The sequence below is a fragment of the Schistocerca americana genome, chromosome 5 (assembly GCF_021461395.2).
Source record: "Schistocerca americana isolate TAMUIC-IGC-003095 chromosome 5, iqSchAmer2.1, whole genome shotgun sequence".
Taxonomy (NCBI): Eukaryota; Metazoa; Arthropoda; class Insecta; order Orthoptera; family Acrididae; genus Schistocerca; species Schistocerca americana.
In genome coordinates, this window is record NC_060123.1 from 534,291,314 (window position 1) to 534,308,833 (window position 17,520).

The following is a 17,520-nucleotide window of genomic DNA, read 5'->3' on the forward strand; positions in this document are numbered from 1 at the left end:
CTTCGGAATTGTGTGGATGATGCTTTTCCGAAAGTCAGATGGTATATCGCCAGACTCATATATTCTACACACAAACGTGAATAGTCGTTTTGTTGCCACTTCCCTCAATGATTTTACAAATTCTGATGGAATGTTATCTATCCCTTCTGCCTTATTTGACCGTAAGTCCTACAAAGCTCTTTTAAATTCCGATTCTAATACCGGATTCCCTATCACTCTCTAAATCGACTCCTGTCTCTTCTTATATCACATCAGACAAATCTTCACCCTCATAGAGGCTTTAAATGTATTCTTTCCACTTATCTGCTCTCTCCTCTGCAAGTTAATACAAGACAAAAAACTTTGTCATCACCTAATAATTTGAATTACAGAGAGGATTATGAGAGTAAATAACCGTTAGTAAAGAAAGAAATCAGAAATATTAAACTAGAAAGTTGGAACCGATATGTGAGTGAAGCAGAACATGATATTAATCGAAGACAAAACAATGCACACAAGATAATGAAGCACTTGAACAAACAAGATCGAGATATTTTATAATTAAATGTAATATTCGAAGAATAGTCGTTAAAATACTTCAAGTGTCTGTGGACTGATAACGAAGAAGAACCACAAATAAACACCAATACCAATGACTCTGTAGATCTCATAACAATGCTAGATCTACAAAACGTGATCAAAGAAACAAAAAATAAAAAAGTCGCCTGGCACTGATAATATGAACATGGAGCTGATTCAATACACACCTCATCAACTAAAAGATGCACACTCAAATTTTATGAATTTTTCTGGCTGAGCAGACATGTAGGAGACGAATGGAATGAAGAAAGGAGATAAACCACAATCCTCAAATTACACAGAAATATTTCAGATTGTTGCCATAAACTAAATGCTAAAATTGTATACAAGAGATTAGCAGTAGTAGCAGAAGCATATATGTTAGAAGTTCAATATGATTTTAGAAGAGGTAGATCATGTTCTGATGGTCTTTTCACTTTGGGAGAAGTAACCGAGATAGACTACCAACTTACTATGTTTTTATAGTGTATGACAAGACATTTGACAAAGTAAAAAAGAAAATGCTATTGGAATCATTTCAGGAATTGAGAGTTCCAGCGCATCTGATTACAGCAATTCATTCATTAGACAAGCATAAGAAAAAAGGATCCTTACTGTGAGAAACAAGATAGTATCTGCTGACATCAATCGAGAAGTCAGCCAAGGCTGCCCAATGCCTCCCACGTTTTTTAATGTTTACAATAACTATCTTATTCGTAAATCAAAATCTTAAACACGGCTGCGAAACAGCAATTGTGTAAATCCGAAGAAGTCGAAAAATCAGCCAACCAGCTGCAAACGTATGTGTGTGTGTGTGTGTGTGTGTGTGTGTGTGTGTGTGTGTGTGTGAGTGTGCGTGTGTTTGCAACCGGTTGCCTGATTTTTCACCCTCTTCATTCGTAAATGGTTAACTTTACTTGATGACACGTTAAAATGGGATAACTTTATTTTTATGACGATGCTGTTTGCTGATGACAAGATTATAATATGAGAATCTGAAGAAAATATTCAAATTTCGGTACACAAATAGAGTAAAATTGCCGATAAGTGGGGAATGAGAATATCAACAAATTAATGTGATGGCGTTTCTAGGACTGGAACTAATAAGAGCCAAACATTTTACAGAAAGATAAATAGTTGAACAAGTAAGAGAGTTGAAATATTTACGGTGCAATTTTCAATTTCCGAAGTCTGATGACGTAGAGAAAAACTGGGCAGATTCAGACATTTTGGTGGAATTATACAACTACATTAAATATAACATACAGAAAGAGACATTAATTAAACTCTAAAAAGTAATGTTGGACCATAACACCTGATCGGTTGCCTCGAATTGAATCAACAGAGGTGAAGTACTTCCATTTTACAGCAGGCTTTTCATTGTTGGACCATAAAAAATACCGATATTAGACAATAACTAAATGTTGAACCTGTTACTGATATAACTGATGAACCCCAGCTTAACTGGAAACACCATGTACAACATATGCCTAATGATAGAATTGCTAAAACGGCTATGCAGTATTACACAATCAGGAAGAGGAACGTGGAACATCACTTAAGAAAGATGACGCGAACAACTCTGAGGCGGAGCAGGGTGAAAGGCCTTATCCTCGAAGACGACGGGGATGATCTTTCTGTCTTTGTTGGGTAATGGTTGTGTGGCATTAGCTGATAAGCAGATATGCGATGATAATTGTTATTTTTAGGTCTCTGAGGGGTCCTGAATATCCTGGTTTAAAGTTGCTGCCTGCTTGCCCTGTATATACTAACTGACAAGAGTAGCATGTAAGTTTGCAAACACTTAATCTGCTAAATGTAGCTGTTGATGCTTCCGGGGTACATTGTTTCCTTTGTGTTGTGTTCTTTGTTTTTACCCTATTTCAAGCCCCTGTTTGTTTAAAATGTTGCCTATGTGTGAACATTGTTATTGTTGTAGGTGAATTTGCGGCATTCTGCTTTGTGTATAGACTCTTGTTTTGTTGTGTACTGTGCGCCGGTCATTTTCTGTATTTTGGACTCTTGTGTGTCGTTGTGTGAGGCCTTGTGTGCAGTTATAATATTTGACCACAAGTCGCTTTCGTATTGTTTTTTTTATTTTCTGCAGCATGAGGCTATGATACCCATTTTCCATTGCTATTTATGTTACTATGTTTCATTTCCGTGTGTAGTTTTGCTTGCTTTTAAGTGTTCCTTGGAGCATGAATCTGAAGCTTGCTCGTTTGAGTGTCAATGGATGGTTTGATTAATTGAAAATGATGGTGCTAGCGGCAGAGGGTTTCCTATATATTGTGAAAGCAGTGCGTTTTTTATTGTTTGAGTTGTAAGATGCAGCAAATTTAATGATTTGTCTGCTCCTGTTCCTAACGTGAAATGAATTGTAGATATAAATTGTTTATTTCATCGGTTTTATGTAAATCCATTATTTCTTGGGAGACATTGCTCTACATCTAAAATACAGAGTGTATAAGACATCTAAAGACCAGTTGAATAGTCCTATTCCGAGTCTTCTTGTATGCTAACACTTTGGACATACACTCTGAACATTCACAGCATTTATCAAATGTCGTCTCAAAAATACACTTGTTCTCACATCGTAAATTACAGTTGTCAGATAATGCATCGAAAACACGCTGGTACACAATACCTGGAAATTGAGATCTTATCAGCGTTGCTGACGTACGTATTGGTGTGGTTGACGTCTGGATTTGTGTCCAGAGGTGAGATATTTAAACGGTACGAGAGTAAGCCTACGGCACTCTGTGCAGACAGACTTCCAACATGACAGGTATGAATCACTGGCTGCGCCTTTCTAACACATCTTTGCTTTCGTTAATTATAAAGTACAGACATTGTCTCATAAACGCAACGTTTTAGCGCAGTATGATAGCTCAGACCAATTTGTCGCTTGGTATTGTACTGCATTATAGTAATCTGTGGATCTTGAAGGACTGTCACATTACTACCACCGCTATCATTCAAATAAACCCACAGTATGTAAAAAATAAAATAATTTAGTTCTAAATCGTAAATATCAACAAAAGCACTAGGAACGAAGGAAAGGAAGTACCAGATATTTTTGCGAATGCAATGATGGTTTTTCTATGTTTGACCGCAATAATTATCCAATACCACAGGAGTAACATGTATGTAGGTGCTGTCGAAGAAATGACGATGATATATTAGCTTCATTAGCGCATACTTGTTATTTAATGCGTACTAGTGTTTTGGTTAGAAGTATTCTGTTCACCATCAATTTTCTAATTACATCAATTTTGAGTGAACGAATTAAAAGATAAGGTTCATTCTGTCGCATAGTGAAGGAGAAATATGATCAACACTGATGCACAATACAGTCAGGTGACTAAAATTTATGGGATAGCGGTGTACACATGTACGGTTGGCTTTAGTATCGCGTACACCTTATATAAGAGGGCAGTTCATCGCTGAAGCTTTGATTTGCACTCAGATGATTCATGTGAAAATGCTTCCGACGTGATTATTGCTACACAACTGGAATTAAGGGAATGTGATCGCGGAATGGTTCTTGCAGCGAGACGCATGGGGCATTCCACTTCGGAAATCATTAGGGGAGTCATTATTCCGAGATCCACAGTGTCAAGAGTGTGACAAGGTTAACAAATTTAAAACATTACCTCGAACCACGGACAACAAAACGGATGAAATAATCACAAAAATCAATGTGGGACGTACGACGAACGTATCCATTGGAACAGTGCAGAGAAATTTGGTGTTCGTAGGCAACGCCAGCAGACGACCAATGCGAGTGCCTTAGCTAACAGCACGACATCACGTGCATTGCCTTTCCTTGGCTCGTGCCCTTAGATGACTGGAAAACCGTGGCCTGATCAGATAAATTCCGATTTCAGTTGGTAAGAGATGATGGTAGGGTTCGATTGTGGTGCAGACCCCACAAAGCCATGAAAGTTACCGCCAAGGCACTGTACAATCTCGTGTAGCCTCATAATATGCGGACTATGTTTGCATTTAATGGACTGGGCCCCCTGGTCCAACTAAACCGATAGTTGACTGAAAATGGTTATGTTCTACTATTTGGAGACCACTTTGTCGGACATGAATCTTATCGAACATTTATGGAACATAATCTAGGAGTCAGTTCGTGTACAAAATCCTTTTCGCAATTATTATGGATGCCTATACAAGCAGCGTGGCTCAATATTTTTGCAAGAGACTTCCACTGACTTGTTGAGTACATGCCACGTCGAATTATTGGACTACGCCAGGCAAAAGGAGGTCCAGCACGGTATTAGGAGGTATCCCACAACTTTCGTCACGTACGTGTATAGAAAAAGCAAATTACTGAAGTTTTTTCATATGTGGGAAATGAAAATTTAGCTGCAGAGAATTGGAGACAGTATACTGCTTGACATTTTATTTTAGTACATAAGCTTATTTCTGCTTTACTGTCTTCATCAGTATATCGGCACACGTGTTGATGAACGCAATAAAGCTGAAATAAGCTTATATACTAGAATAAAATATCAGGCACCACACTGTCTCCAGTTCTCAGCATAATGTCCTACTGTGACACATGATATGCTGCGGGTTCCACAATAAAGGAAATTTAGCTGATAACCAATAGGATATGCACATTTAAGATGATGAAACACTAGCTTGGAGAAAATTCGTTGTACCCTACTTTCCTTCATGCATTTTGTAGAAGTAAGTTCAATAGGAGAAATATAATATTTCGTTATGCTTTCAGGACTACCACTTCTTGCTACTGTGATCTTGGCGGTGTTGGCTGGAGGCGGTAATGCAGCAACCATCCGCAGGCTGACTGTTGTAAGTGTTTACCACCTGTAATCATTTTATTAAGTGGGTTTAGTGATAATAACCCAAACTGCTCTTTTATCTTGACATAAACTGGACCTCAATAACTGCGCATACTCCAATGTTACTATCTCTCTGTTCCATCAGCAATTAAAGCGACATACCTACCTATAAATTAATTGATAAAAAATTAAATATGAATAAGGATACGAATAGTGCTTGTATTCATTTATTTGTTGAGTCAACATAAATGATACCAACTGTTGCAATTTATGTTCACGTTACACTGAGCAAATCATTAGTGGCTACAAACCAAGGGAGAAGAAAAAATAATCTTGGGAAATATTTGTACGTCTCCTACATTTTATTCTTGTGCTGGAGAATGCAGTTCTTATGCATGTTATACGGCTGTTTATAAAATCCTGAATTATCTCTATGTATTGCTTCATACAATAGCGACTCCTTTAGTATCGATGGCTGGATACCAAAATCCAGCATAGCCAATAATGAACTTGGTAACCTACTATGTATCAAGTTCTGATATCCTCTTCCACAAGCTACACCGATCTGCTCGTCAAATTAACAGCGCACAGATTTCGCTTATATTTTACGCGAGATGATATGCATAGTCTACAATCAGCGTCACTATTTTTCAAGGTAAATGTAATGAAAGTAAAATGCTCATTGTGTTTACCTAAAGCTACCACCAACGGCAAAAATGTTTTGTAGTACATGGCAAAAATGTTTAGTAGTACATGGCAGTTGTTTTGTAGTACATGGCAGTTATAGTTCAAGTACACAAGTCAATAATAGTACGTTGCCTCGGAAAGTCTAGAAGTGAATAGTTATTTTCATGGTGTTATCCCGGGCACTAATATCACAAGAATGAATTCACGACTCCACTTGAATTACAATGAAAACTATATTATTGACCCATTGATCAATTGAAAAAGGTCGAAAGCATCTTATAGTCTTGACAGTATGACGTCTATGAACATAAAATAGGCGCAAATGCATAATATTTTAAAGTGATGGGTATCAATCAACTCACACTTCTGGCGTTATCAGTGCGTCTTTTATCATATCATAACATAATGTATCACTTTCTCATAGAGGTAAGTGGCGTGAAAGTAGTAAACGTAGTTGCTTCAGTATTAACTCCACAGCTACAGACTTTGCGATACAAGTACATAGATGTCACGAGAAATTCATCAACATCATATTCTGCGATGTAGTTCGTCACAGCTGTTATACATATTCAATCTCTGTTCCACCGTTTGAACGTGAAATAATAAACAGAGTCGTTGGTATAGAATCTTGGCATCAGTTATGTAGCATTCAGTTATTTAGCTATGAGATACAGTTGAAAGTCCCACAATCTCGTATCATTCACGGTCAAGTCTCGTGATTAAGTGGTCCCTTACACAACTTACAGCGTCATACCTACACGTAATAACTTTATATACAATACGGAGGAGGTAAGGTTGTACAAATGCTACTATGAAATAATGATAAAATCATTGATTTTACCATAGTATGTTAACATTTAAATAATACAGATTGCAATTTCGCATCCAGTGGAATAAGAAAGCCGGCATTTAGATTTTCAATCAGTATGAGTAAACCACACGTTTGATGTGATACACATGGTATGCTGAACAACACTGAATTTCTTTCAGATGAGTGCGACATGCCAGGGAGCGTCCGGTCCATTTCCGAATCCGAACAGCTGCAGAAGCTTCCTACAGTGCGAGCCTTCAGGTGTCGCAACGGTCGTCCCATGCCCGGCAAATCTCGAGTTCAATCCAAAGCTGAGGGTGTGTGACTTCCCAGAGAGAACTGGTTGCTCCTCATCCTCGTCTCCACCTGCTGACGACGACAATGGAAATGGTGAGGAATCAGGCGATAATGGTGGTCCTGAACCAGCGCCACCATCTGGCGAAGTCCTCACTTGTCCACCTTGGAATCCAGAGGATGTCACCCAACTGCCCAATCCGAATGATTGTAGCAGTTTTTACAAGTGTGACGAGAATGGCGTTGCTTGGGTCATTTCATGCCCGGCCGGTCTCGAATACAATGCAGATCTGAGAGTGTGTGATTACCCAGAAAACGCTCGTTGCTCATCATCTTCACCAAGCAACCCATCTGATGATACACCTTCTGAGGGGAGTCAAGATAACGGAAGTTCTGATGCAGGTAATGGGGTAAGCCCGAATCCACCAGCTGGAGACGCTCCTTCTTGTCCTGCGTGGGATCCAAATGATGTCACACAGCTGCCCAATCCGAGTGACTGCAGCAGCTTCTACAAGTGTGACGAGAATGGTGTGGCTTGGCTCATACCGTGCCCAGCTGGACTAGACTACAATTCAAAGCTGAGAGTGTGTGATTACCCCAAGAGTGCTGGTTGCTCATCGTCAGCTGCTCCAAGTAATCCGTCTGGCGACGATTCCTCTAATGGCGGTCAGGACAATGGAAATTCTGGCTCTGGTAATGGTGAAATCCCGCAGGAACCAGCCGCAGATTCTCCCGCATGTCCGGCTTGGAATCCAGATGACGTCACCCAGTTGCCTAACCCCAGCGACTGTAACAGCTTCTACAAGTGCGACGAGAACGGAATTGCCTGGTTGATACCGTGTCCAGCGGGCCTGCAATACAACGTTGAGCTGAGGGTGTGCGATTACCCTGAGAGCTCTGGGTGCTCTGTGTGATATTCAGCAACGTTGTAGATGATACTTGTTCATTCCACACGATCATTTTAGCTGAGTATTCCACTCGCGGCTGAATTATTCTCAAGTGAAATGTGATCACTTCTCATGTGACTAATATTTAGTCTTACCTAAAGATACTTCTGTTGTTGAATAATTTATTTTATATTAATTTATCTTACCCATTACTTTACACTTTGAGTGTAATCTGACTGCTACGGTCCTAAAATCATAATAAACAGACTGTCCGATGTTTAAAGCTATTTCATTGAACTACATGTTTTATGTGTTTTGATCCTTACATACAGCAGAATATAATTTGTATGAGATTTTGCAGTTTCAACATTTTGTTAACAGGGAAAGAGAAATATTTCGCTGTGCATTTGCTAATGAATCCTTTGGCAGTTGCAGTAAGTTTGTTTGGCGATTATTTTCGAACCAACTGGTTCATTTTCAGGCCTGGTCTACTGAGGCTGCACTGAAAGTGCTTCCTCCTAACATTAAACATCAAAATAGCAATATATGCTTTATATAATGTCTGCAGAATGCCAGTCACAATGTGCTTCTTACGAAGTTTGATTTTGAATTGGTAAGAGGCACATGCGGATCTTGTCAATCCTCTCTGTGAACATTTTATAAAACGTGTATAACCACTTTGATGTTTATTATTAAGATCAAGCGCTTTCAATTCAGCCTCAGTAGGCCAGGCTTGAAAATGAACCAGTTGGTTCGAAACTAGTCCACAAACAAATGCACTGCAAATGTTGAAAGATTAGTTAAGTAACACTTTTTGTAACTTCTACCAGACTAGTAATCGATTCGCTGTGGCTGAAGATATTTTTGTGGCCAACTGTTACCTTGTCCCACTTTTATCCTTTTGCCTGACACTTCTCACACAATATAAACAAATCAGAGGTAGTATAACCGAAAATGAGAACGTCTACATTCAAGCATTACGCACAAAGCATCTACAGACCTACTAACAGCCAGTGTCAAGCAACAAATAGTTTGAAGAAAGTTGTGAGAGTATGTGAACACCTGTAAAACTTGTAATTGTGCCCATAAATCAAGGAACAAAACCACTGAATCTTGAATTCACTAACAGGCAGCATTGTTTCTAGGGAAACAGATATCTGCTTGTGAGACTAAAACGTAGTTCCATTCTGTATAGACACAGAATGTAGACTATTACTCATAGTTGTGTTTATTATTTTAATTAATACTTCGGAGGTTTGCACGTAATCCAGCTGTAAACGCCGGAAATTCATAATAAAAAAGGGGTGTCACATATTTTAGAGCTGATTCACTGAACTATCACCCTGATGTCTTTTAGTTCTTGCCTACAGGAGAATATAACATTGTCTGTATTGAGGTCGAAGTTGAGTGTGACAGTGACGTCATCCGGTCGCGTATAACAAGTGTTGGAGAAATCGAGTTAATTGTTGGATGTTTTTACTGGCCACCCGGTTATGTTGTGACAGTTCTAGTGTCACTCAAAAAATTCTACTGTCAGTACCGCGTAAATACTCAGATCATGTAGTACAGGGTGGCGCAGATGGATCGGGTGGTTTTAAAATACTTGTCAAACTGTCAATTGTAAAGGTATTGGATTGAAATAAAGTGCAAAACGTGTAGTTACAATGGAAGTTTATTAACAAAAAAATAGTAATGTTAGTTTTTAAAAATTACATCCATCAAATGCCCTCCTTCTCGAGCGACGCATTCTTGGAGTCGGTCCTTAACGTTCCGCATTGCCCGCTCAAGCACATCACCAGGAATTGATGTGATTTCGGTGTGAATTGCTGCCTTCAACTCCTGAATGGTCCGGGGTTTGTTCATGTAGACCCTTGCTTTTAAATAGCCCCATAAGAAAAAGTCACATACCGTGAGGTCCGGCGAGCGAGGGGGCCAATGGACATCTCCATTACGGGAAATCAAACGGCCAGGGAACAGAGCGCGTACAGCTTGCATTGATATCCTAGCGGTATGTGCAGTTGCCCCGTCTTGTTGGAACCACATATTGCCCATGTCGTAATTGTTCTCTTCAAGTTGTGGGAGAAGAAAATCTTCAATCATGTTCACATAACGCTGCGAATTAACAGTAACCGCCTGCTCCCTTTCATTTTCAAAAAAGTAAGGACCAATTATCCCTACCTTAGAAACCCCACACCAAACCGTCACTTTGTCACTATGGAGAGGCCGTTGGTGTAGATCTCTTGGGTTAGTGTCGGCCCAGTAACGGCAATTTTGCTTGTTTACGTATCCGTTAATGTGAAAGTGAGCCTCGTCAGACATCATGATAATCAGGTTTACATCTTCCAATAACTCCAACATCTGTTGGCTAAACTGAAGCCTTTGAAGATGGTCTGTTGGGAGAATCTTCTGTACCAACAGGATTTTATAGGGGTGGAATTTCAGTTCTTCGTTAAGAATCCTTTGAAGGCTCCGACGTGACATTCCAAGAGCTTGAGCACGACGTCTCGTTGATCGACGTGGGCTCGCAGTGACATCGCGTCTCACACGCTCCACGTTCTCAGGCGTTGTTATTGTTGGCGGTCTAGGCGTCCATTTTGGAGCACATGAACCAGTAGTGCGGAAATTATGCACCCAACTCAATATCGTATCTCGCTTAGGAACACTACCGCGAGGTGGGATGTTGAAACGCCGGCGAAAGGCACGCGTCACAGCAACAATTGACTCGTTATTGCGTATGAACTCTTCCACTGCGAAAACACGATGCTCAACGGACCACGTAGCCATCGCGACTGACTGCCAGCCTGCAACTGAAACTTCCCGTCCCCCCCCCCCCCCCCACCACAGGACGAAGTCGCCGAACACCTGGCTCCCCCCCTCCAGACGTACAGTCCACTTCAAAACCACCCGATCCATCTGCGCCACCCTGTACTAGTTGGAGGCGTCTTTAATCTGCGGAGTATAGGCTGGGGTCTCTATGGATTCCTTACAGGGGGTGGGGGGGGGGGGGGGATGGGGAGGGGGGCGTACAGACAGTCAGTCGAAATACTATTGAAAACGTTTCCTGAAAACTGTCTTGAACAGCTAGCTCGGCAGCCCATACGCAATTGAAATATCTTAGACCTGCTGTCTACAAATAGAAAGGACCTTATCGACAATGTCAGTATAGAATCGGGGATTAACGATCGTGAAGTCATTATAACAACAACGATTACGGAAGTTAATAAATCAGTCAAGAAGGCTAGGAGAGTGTTTCTGCTGGTTAGAGTAGATAAGCAGTTATTAACATCTCACTTAGAGAGTGAATTGTCGTCATTTAGTACCACAAGTTGGATGTAGTGGAATTATGGGCAAAGTTTAAGCAGATTATAATTGTGGACTGGAGAGCTATGTGCCTAGTAAGGGGGTAATGAATGGAAAAGATCCATCCTGGCTTAATAACGAAATTCAGTGGATGCAGAGGAAACAGTGGCTTTTGCACTCTCAGTTCAAAAGGGAACGCATAAATGAGGACAAGCGAAAGTAATTAGAGATTAGTGCATCTGTGAAAAAGTCTATGCGCGAAGCATACAACAACCACCACTATGACGCCTCAGCAAAAAATATGGGAGGGAATTGGAGAAAATTCGGGATGTACGTAAAATCGCTAAGAGGGTCTAAGGCATCCATTCAGTCCGGTGTGTCAGTTAAAGACAGCAAAACAAAAGCCGAAGTTTTAAATTTCATTTTAAAAAAATCATTCACACAAGGCGGAATTGTGTGCACATAGTGTGATTTGACAATTGGAGAGACTCCCTTATGGACGACATGGTTCGATTCCTGCCTCGGGCATGGATGTGTGTGATGTCCTTAGGTTAGTTAGGTTTAAGTAGTTCTAAGTTCTAGGGGACTGATGACCTCAGAAGTTAAGTCCCATAGTGCTCAGAGCCATTTGAACCATTTTTGACGACATGGTAATAACGAAACCTGGCGTAGAGAAACAACTGACAGCAAATAAATCAGCAGGTCACGATGGAATTCCAGTTCGGTTTCACCAAGAGCACTTAACGGCATTATCCCCTTACCTAGCTTGAATTTGTAGTGAATATTTCGCCCAGCACTAAGTCCCAAGTGACTGGGAAAAAGCGCAGATGACTTCAGTGTGTAAGGAGTGGAAAGGAACGGACCCGCAAAATTACAGACCAACATCCCAAACTTACGTTTTCTGCAGAATCTTTGAACAAATTCTAAGTTCGAATATAACAAAATTTCTTGAGACTGAGAAGCTTATGTCCGCGAAGCAGCATGGTTTAGAAAGCATCGCTCGTGTGAAGCTCAGCTTGCCCTCAAATGAGATAGCGAGAACTATGGATGTAGGGCATCAGGGAGGTTCCATGCTTCTAGATTTCCGGAAAGCATATGACACGGTGCCCCATCACAGGCTGTTAACGAAGGTACGAGCGTATGGAATAAGTTCACAGATACGGGACTGGCCTGAAGACGTCATAAAAAATAGAACCCGGTAGGCTGTCCTCTACGGCGAGTGTTCATCAGAGACAAAGGTATCAACAGGAGTGCTTCAGGAAGTGTGATACCAACGCTGTTGTTTGCTATATACACAAATGATTTGGCGGACAGGGTACGCAGCAATCTGCGGTTATTTGCTGATGATGCTGTGGTGTACGTCAAAGTGTCGAGGTTTTTTGTAGGAAGATACAAGACGACTTAGATAAAATTCCCAGTTCGTGTGATGAATGGCAGCTAGTCCTAAATGAGGAAAAACGTACATTAATGTGGATGAGTCAGAAGAACAAACCTGTAATATTTGGATACTGTAATATTCGGATACGGTATTACTAGTAAGCTGCTTGATACTGTCAAGTCGTTTAAATATCCTGGCATTACGCTGCAAAGCGATATGAAATGGGAAAAGCACCTGAAAACTGTGGCAGGGAAGGCAAGTAGTCGGTTTCGGTTTATTGGGAGAATTTTAGAAAAGAGTGGTTCACCTTTGAAGGAGAACGCATATAAGACGCTTGTGCGACTTATTATTGACTACTACTAGAGTGTTTTGGATGCGTGCCAGGTCTGATTGAAGAAAGACATCGAAGTAATTCAGAGTTGGGCCGCTAGAATTGTTACCGGTAGGTTCGAACAACACATAAGTGTTACGGACATGCTTCGGGAACTCACATGGGAATCCCTGGAGGGAAGGCGGAGTTCTTTCCGAGAACCGGTATTGAGAAAATTTAGAGAACCGATTTTTGAAGCAGACTGACGAATTATTCTATTGCCGACAACTTTCATTACGCGTAAGGACTACCGAGACAAGATACGAGAAATTAGGGCTTTTACGGAGGCATATAGACAGTCGTTTTTCCCTGGCTCTATTTGCGAGTGGAACAAAAAAGGGAATGACAAGTTTTGGTACAGGGTACCTTCCGCCACACACCGTGCGGTGGCTTGCGGAATATCGATGTAGATGTAGTTGTACACGATGTCCGTAAGTCTTATAACCCATTCTGTAGTGTTAATAAAGTTTCTGTCATGCATTCATACCACTATCTGTCTTTCATCCTTTGGTTAACGGCTATGACGCAACGTAGCAAACGAATCAAAGGTAGAGAAAGTGAAAACGAGGAATTTTCTGTTTAAATAACAAATACAAAGCATGTTCAGATTTGCTAATATTCACTATCTAGCAGCTTATAGTACCAAGAAAGCTGTAAAAAAATGTAAAGATATATAAAGTCTGTAATTGGATCCATAACACAAGAACGTAAACCACTTAACAATAGTTGTGCAGAAAAGTTCAGTACTGTAACTGAGGAAACAAGCATTTGCTTGTTGGTCCAAACATAGTTCTCTTCTGTACGGACACAGAATGTTGATTAATAGCATTATTCCTTCGAATTTTATGAACAAGGATATTTGTTGGAGAAATGTGCAAAATATAAGCTGAAGAATAGCAAAAGTATGAGGTTAATGAATGTTTGGAAGGTCGTTACGGAGTTATTGGTTACGTCGGATAGAATTTTTTTTTTATAGTGGGAGGGAGTGGGTAGAAAAGCTAGTACAAAGTCACTGAAATAAGAAAGAATCACGGCAACTGGATGGAAACATGAAGCCAAATCGTCCCTAATATAATCACAGTATTCATAAACGGTAAATTCCCTGGCCTCTCACGTTACTATCATCAGCTGTCAGAAGCGTGACTAACCACATTTTGCAGCGTGCACCACTATAAGTGCAAGAATAGAGACAGTGAGGTTGCGGAAGGTAGCACCGGCGATGTGAAGCCATCCCGACTCCAGTGCGTTGGCTAACTGTGTTAGAGTCTAAATCTACATCGATATTCTGTAAATCACATTGAAGTGCCTGGCAGAGGGTTCATAGAACCACCTTCACAATTCTCTATTATTCCAATCTCGTATAGCGCGCCGAAAGAACGATCACCTATATCTTTCCGGATGAGCTCTGATTTCCCTTATTTTATGGTGGTGATCCTTCCTCCCTATGTAGGTCGGTGTCAACAAAATATTTTCGCATTCTGAGGAGAAAGTTGATGATTGAAATTTCGTGAGAAGTTTCCGTCGCAACGGATAACGCCTTTCTTTTAATGATGTCCAGCCCAAATCCCGCATCATTTCTGTGACACTTTCTCCCATACTTCGCGATAATACAAAACGTGCTGCCTTTCTTTGAACTTTTTCGACGTACTCCGTCAGTCCTGTCTGGTAAGGATCCCACACCGCGCAGCAGTATTCTAAAAGTGGACGGACAAGCGTAGTGTAGGCAGTCTCCTTACTAAATCTGTTATATTTTCAAAGTATCCTGCCAATAAAACGCAGTCTTTGGTTAGTCTTCCCCAATTTTCTATGTGTTCCTTCCAATTTAAGTTGTTCGTAATTGTAATACCCAGGTATTTAGTTGAATTTACAACTTTCAGATTACACTCACTTATCGTATAACCGAATTTTAACGAGTTACTTTCAACATTCATGTGGATGACCTCACAATTTTCGTTATTTACGGTCAACGGCTACTTTTCGCACCATTCAGATATCTTTTCTAAATTGTTTTGCAGTTTGTTTTGATCTTCTGATGACTTTATTAGTCGATAAACGACAGCGTCATCTGCAAGCAACCGAAGACGGCTCTTCAGGTTGGCTCCCAAATCATTTATATAGATAAGGAACAACAAAAGGCTTATAACAATACCTTGGGAACGCCAGAAATCACTTCTGTTTTGCTCGATGACAGGAAATCACAAATCCAGTCACATAAGTGAGACGATATTCCATGAGCACGCAATTTCATTACGAGCCGCTCGTGTAGTACAGTGTCAAAAGCCTTCCTGAAATCCAGAAATACGGAATCGATCTGAAATCCCTTGTCTATAGCACTCAACTTTTCATGTGAATAAAGAGCTAGTTGCGTTTCACAGCAACGACGATTTCTAAACCCATGTTGACTGTATGTCAATAGACCGTTTTCTTCGAGGTAATTCATAATGTTCGAACACAATATATGTTCCAAAATCCTGCTGCATATCGACGTTAACGATATGGGCCTGTAATTTGCTGGATTACTCCTACTATCGTTCCTGAATATTGGTGCAACCTGTTAAACTTTCCTGTGTTTGGGTACGGATCTTTCGTCGAGCGAACGATTATATATGATTGTTAAGTATGGAGCTAATGCATGAGCATACTCCGAAAGGAACGTAATTAGTATACAGTCTGAACCAGAAGGCTTGCGGCGCTTATGCCGTCTTTGCCTAGGGGCCGCTGCTGTCGTATTGTCGTCCTGGAGGGAGGTCGGTCAGCATGCGATTGGCTGATCTCTTCTCGGTGGAGGATCCATGGCGCGAAAAGCCCGATCGATGTGGTCCCGAGATTTCCCGCCTTAATTTAAGTGCGAGGAGTCAGACATCCAGAGAAGGACGGTAAACTCTTCCTGGTGCTCTTAGAACCACGCACGTGCATTGCCGAGCTGGGTTACACGTTATGTTGTTTTGCTGGCACATGCCATCGCACCCAGGAAAGACAAATTGTAAGTAGTGGTCAAGATGGTCCTGAAGGATAGAAGCATACATGCGCTTTCCAGAATGACGAACCCATTCAGGCATTGCCACGAAAACATTCTCCAGTCCACAGAGCTTCCTTCTCCGGCCTGGAGCCTTCCGACAGTTGTTGCAGGGTGTTTTCATTCAGACGTTTCACGCCGTACACCTAAACGGCCATCTCAATCGGTGCACAAAACTTAAATCCTGTGAAAAGCCACCAGACGTTACTCGTTCCGCGTCCAGTTGCGGTACAGCGTGCTAATTCCAGCCTTTGTCTCCGATGAACGCAGCGTGAGTGCTTACACTGTAGTCCCATTTCCAGCGACGTTCCCTAAACTGTCGTTGAGGAGACGCTGTTGGTATCCCCTTGGTTCATCTGAGCAGCCAGATGCTCTACAGATGCACGTATATCCGTGCGGACACATCACCCCTATCAACTGTGGCCTGTGGTGCACCACAGATGCCTTGGTGACGGTTTTGGATCGCGTCATTTTTCCATGCAGGCTATACCATAATCACAGCGACATGCGAAACGTTCACAAGCTTAGCCGTTTCGAAAATGCTACCATCCCTGGCCGGATAGGTAACGATCTCGCCCTTTTGGACGTCACATAAATTGCCCGTTACTGCATTATGATGACAGCTGCACTGTTTTCCCCGTCCTCCCGTCGCGCTTTACGTATCCTCCACTGCTAGAGCACTCACCTGCCGTCTGTGAGTGGCTAATGCAGTGGTCATATTAATGTGACTAGACCATTTATGTACAGAACTGATGTATGGTACATGGCAACAAGCCCCTTGTAGGATGAAGACTGAAGAGGGAGAGGGAAATTATAAATAATAATACAGCAGACGAAATCGTGTACACCATTGCATTATTTTTGTGCATAGCGGAAGGTATCATTCCAGACGTGTAACGGCGACTACTGGATGCCATGAACAACACAGGGTGCAGCGAATTGCTGTTGATGACTGATTTTGGTACTAACTCCATGTACCACTGAAATGCCTGGGCTAGCAGAACAGAGCGGATTAGATTATGGGAAGGGGCCGAAATAAGTTGTTGTCAGTTGCACTCCCACATACAAACTTTATTTATCAACACACAATATTAAAACAAGGATGCAAAACACTCAAAACTTTAATCGACCTACTTGATTAACTTTAGATCGGTTGATGGCCACACTCATAATCCAAGACACAAGGCCTAAGCAAGAAATTGAAATGCAAGGTTCTTCTAAAGGTTTCACCCAAGAATATTTTCTAAATCTTCAATCTAAACAGGTTGAAGGCCTTAGCAATTTAATTTAATGGAACTTGGCTGGAAGCCGCATATTAAGCAATAAGAAGAGTTTCAATCAAAAGGCAGAAGGCCTTATCTTAAAACATTTCATGCAAAATTCGGCTGATGACCCCATCCAA

At 41.1% G+C, this 17,520-nt stretch overlaps 1 protein-coding gene across 1 annotated transcript; it reads left to right on the forward strand.

Annotated features, from left to right (window-relative positions):
• The first annotated feature begins 3,339 nt into the window (after window positions 1-3,339).
• Window positions 3,340-8,081, forward strand: LOC124616495 (chondroitin proteoglycan 2-like). The gene is made up of 3 exons (XM_047144807.1): window positions 3,340-3,346; window positions 5,306-5,385; window positions 7,053-8,081. The coding sequence occupies exons 1-3, from the start codon at window positions 3,340-3,342 to the stop codon at window positions 8,079-8,081; spliced, it is 1,116 nt and encodes a 371-aa protein (XP_047000763.1).
• Window positions 8,082-17,520: the final 9,439 nt, after the last annotated feature.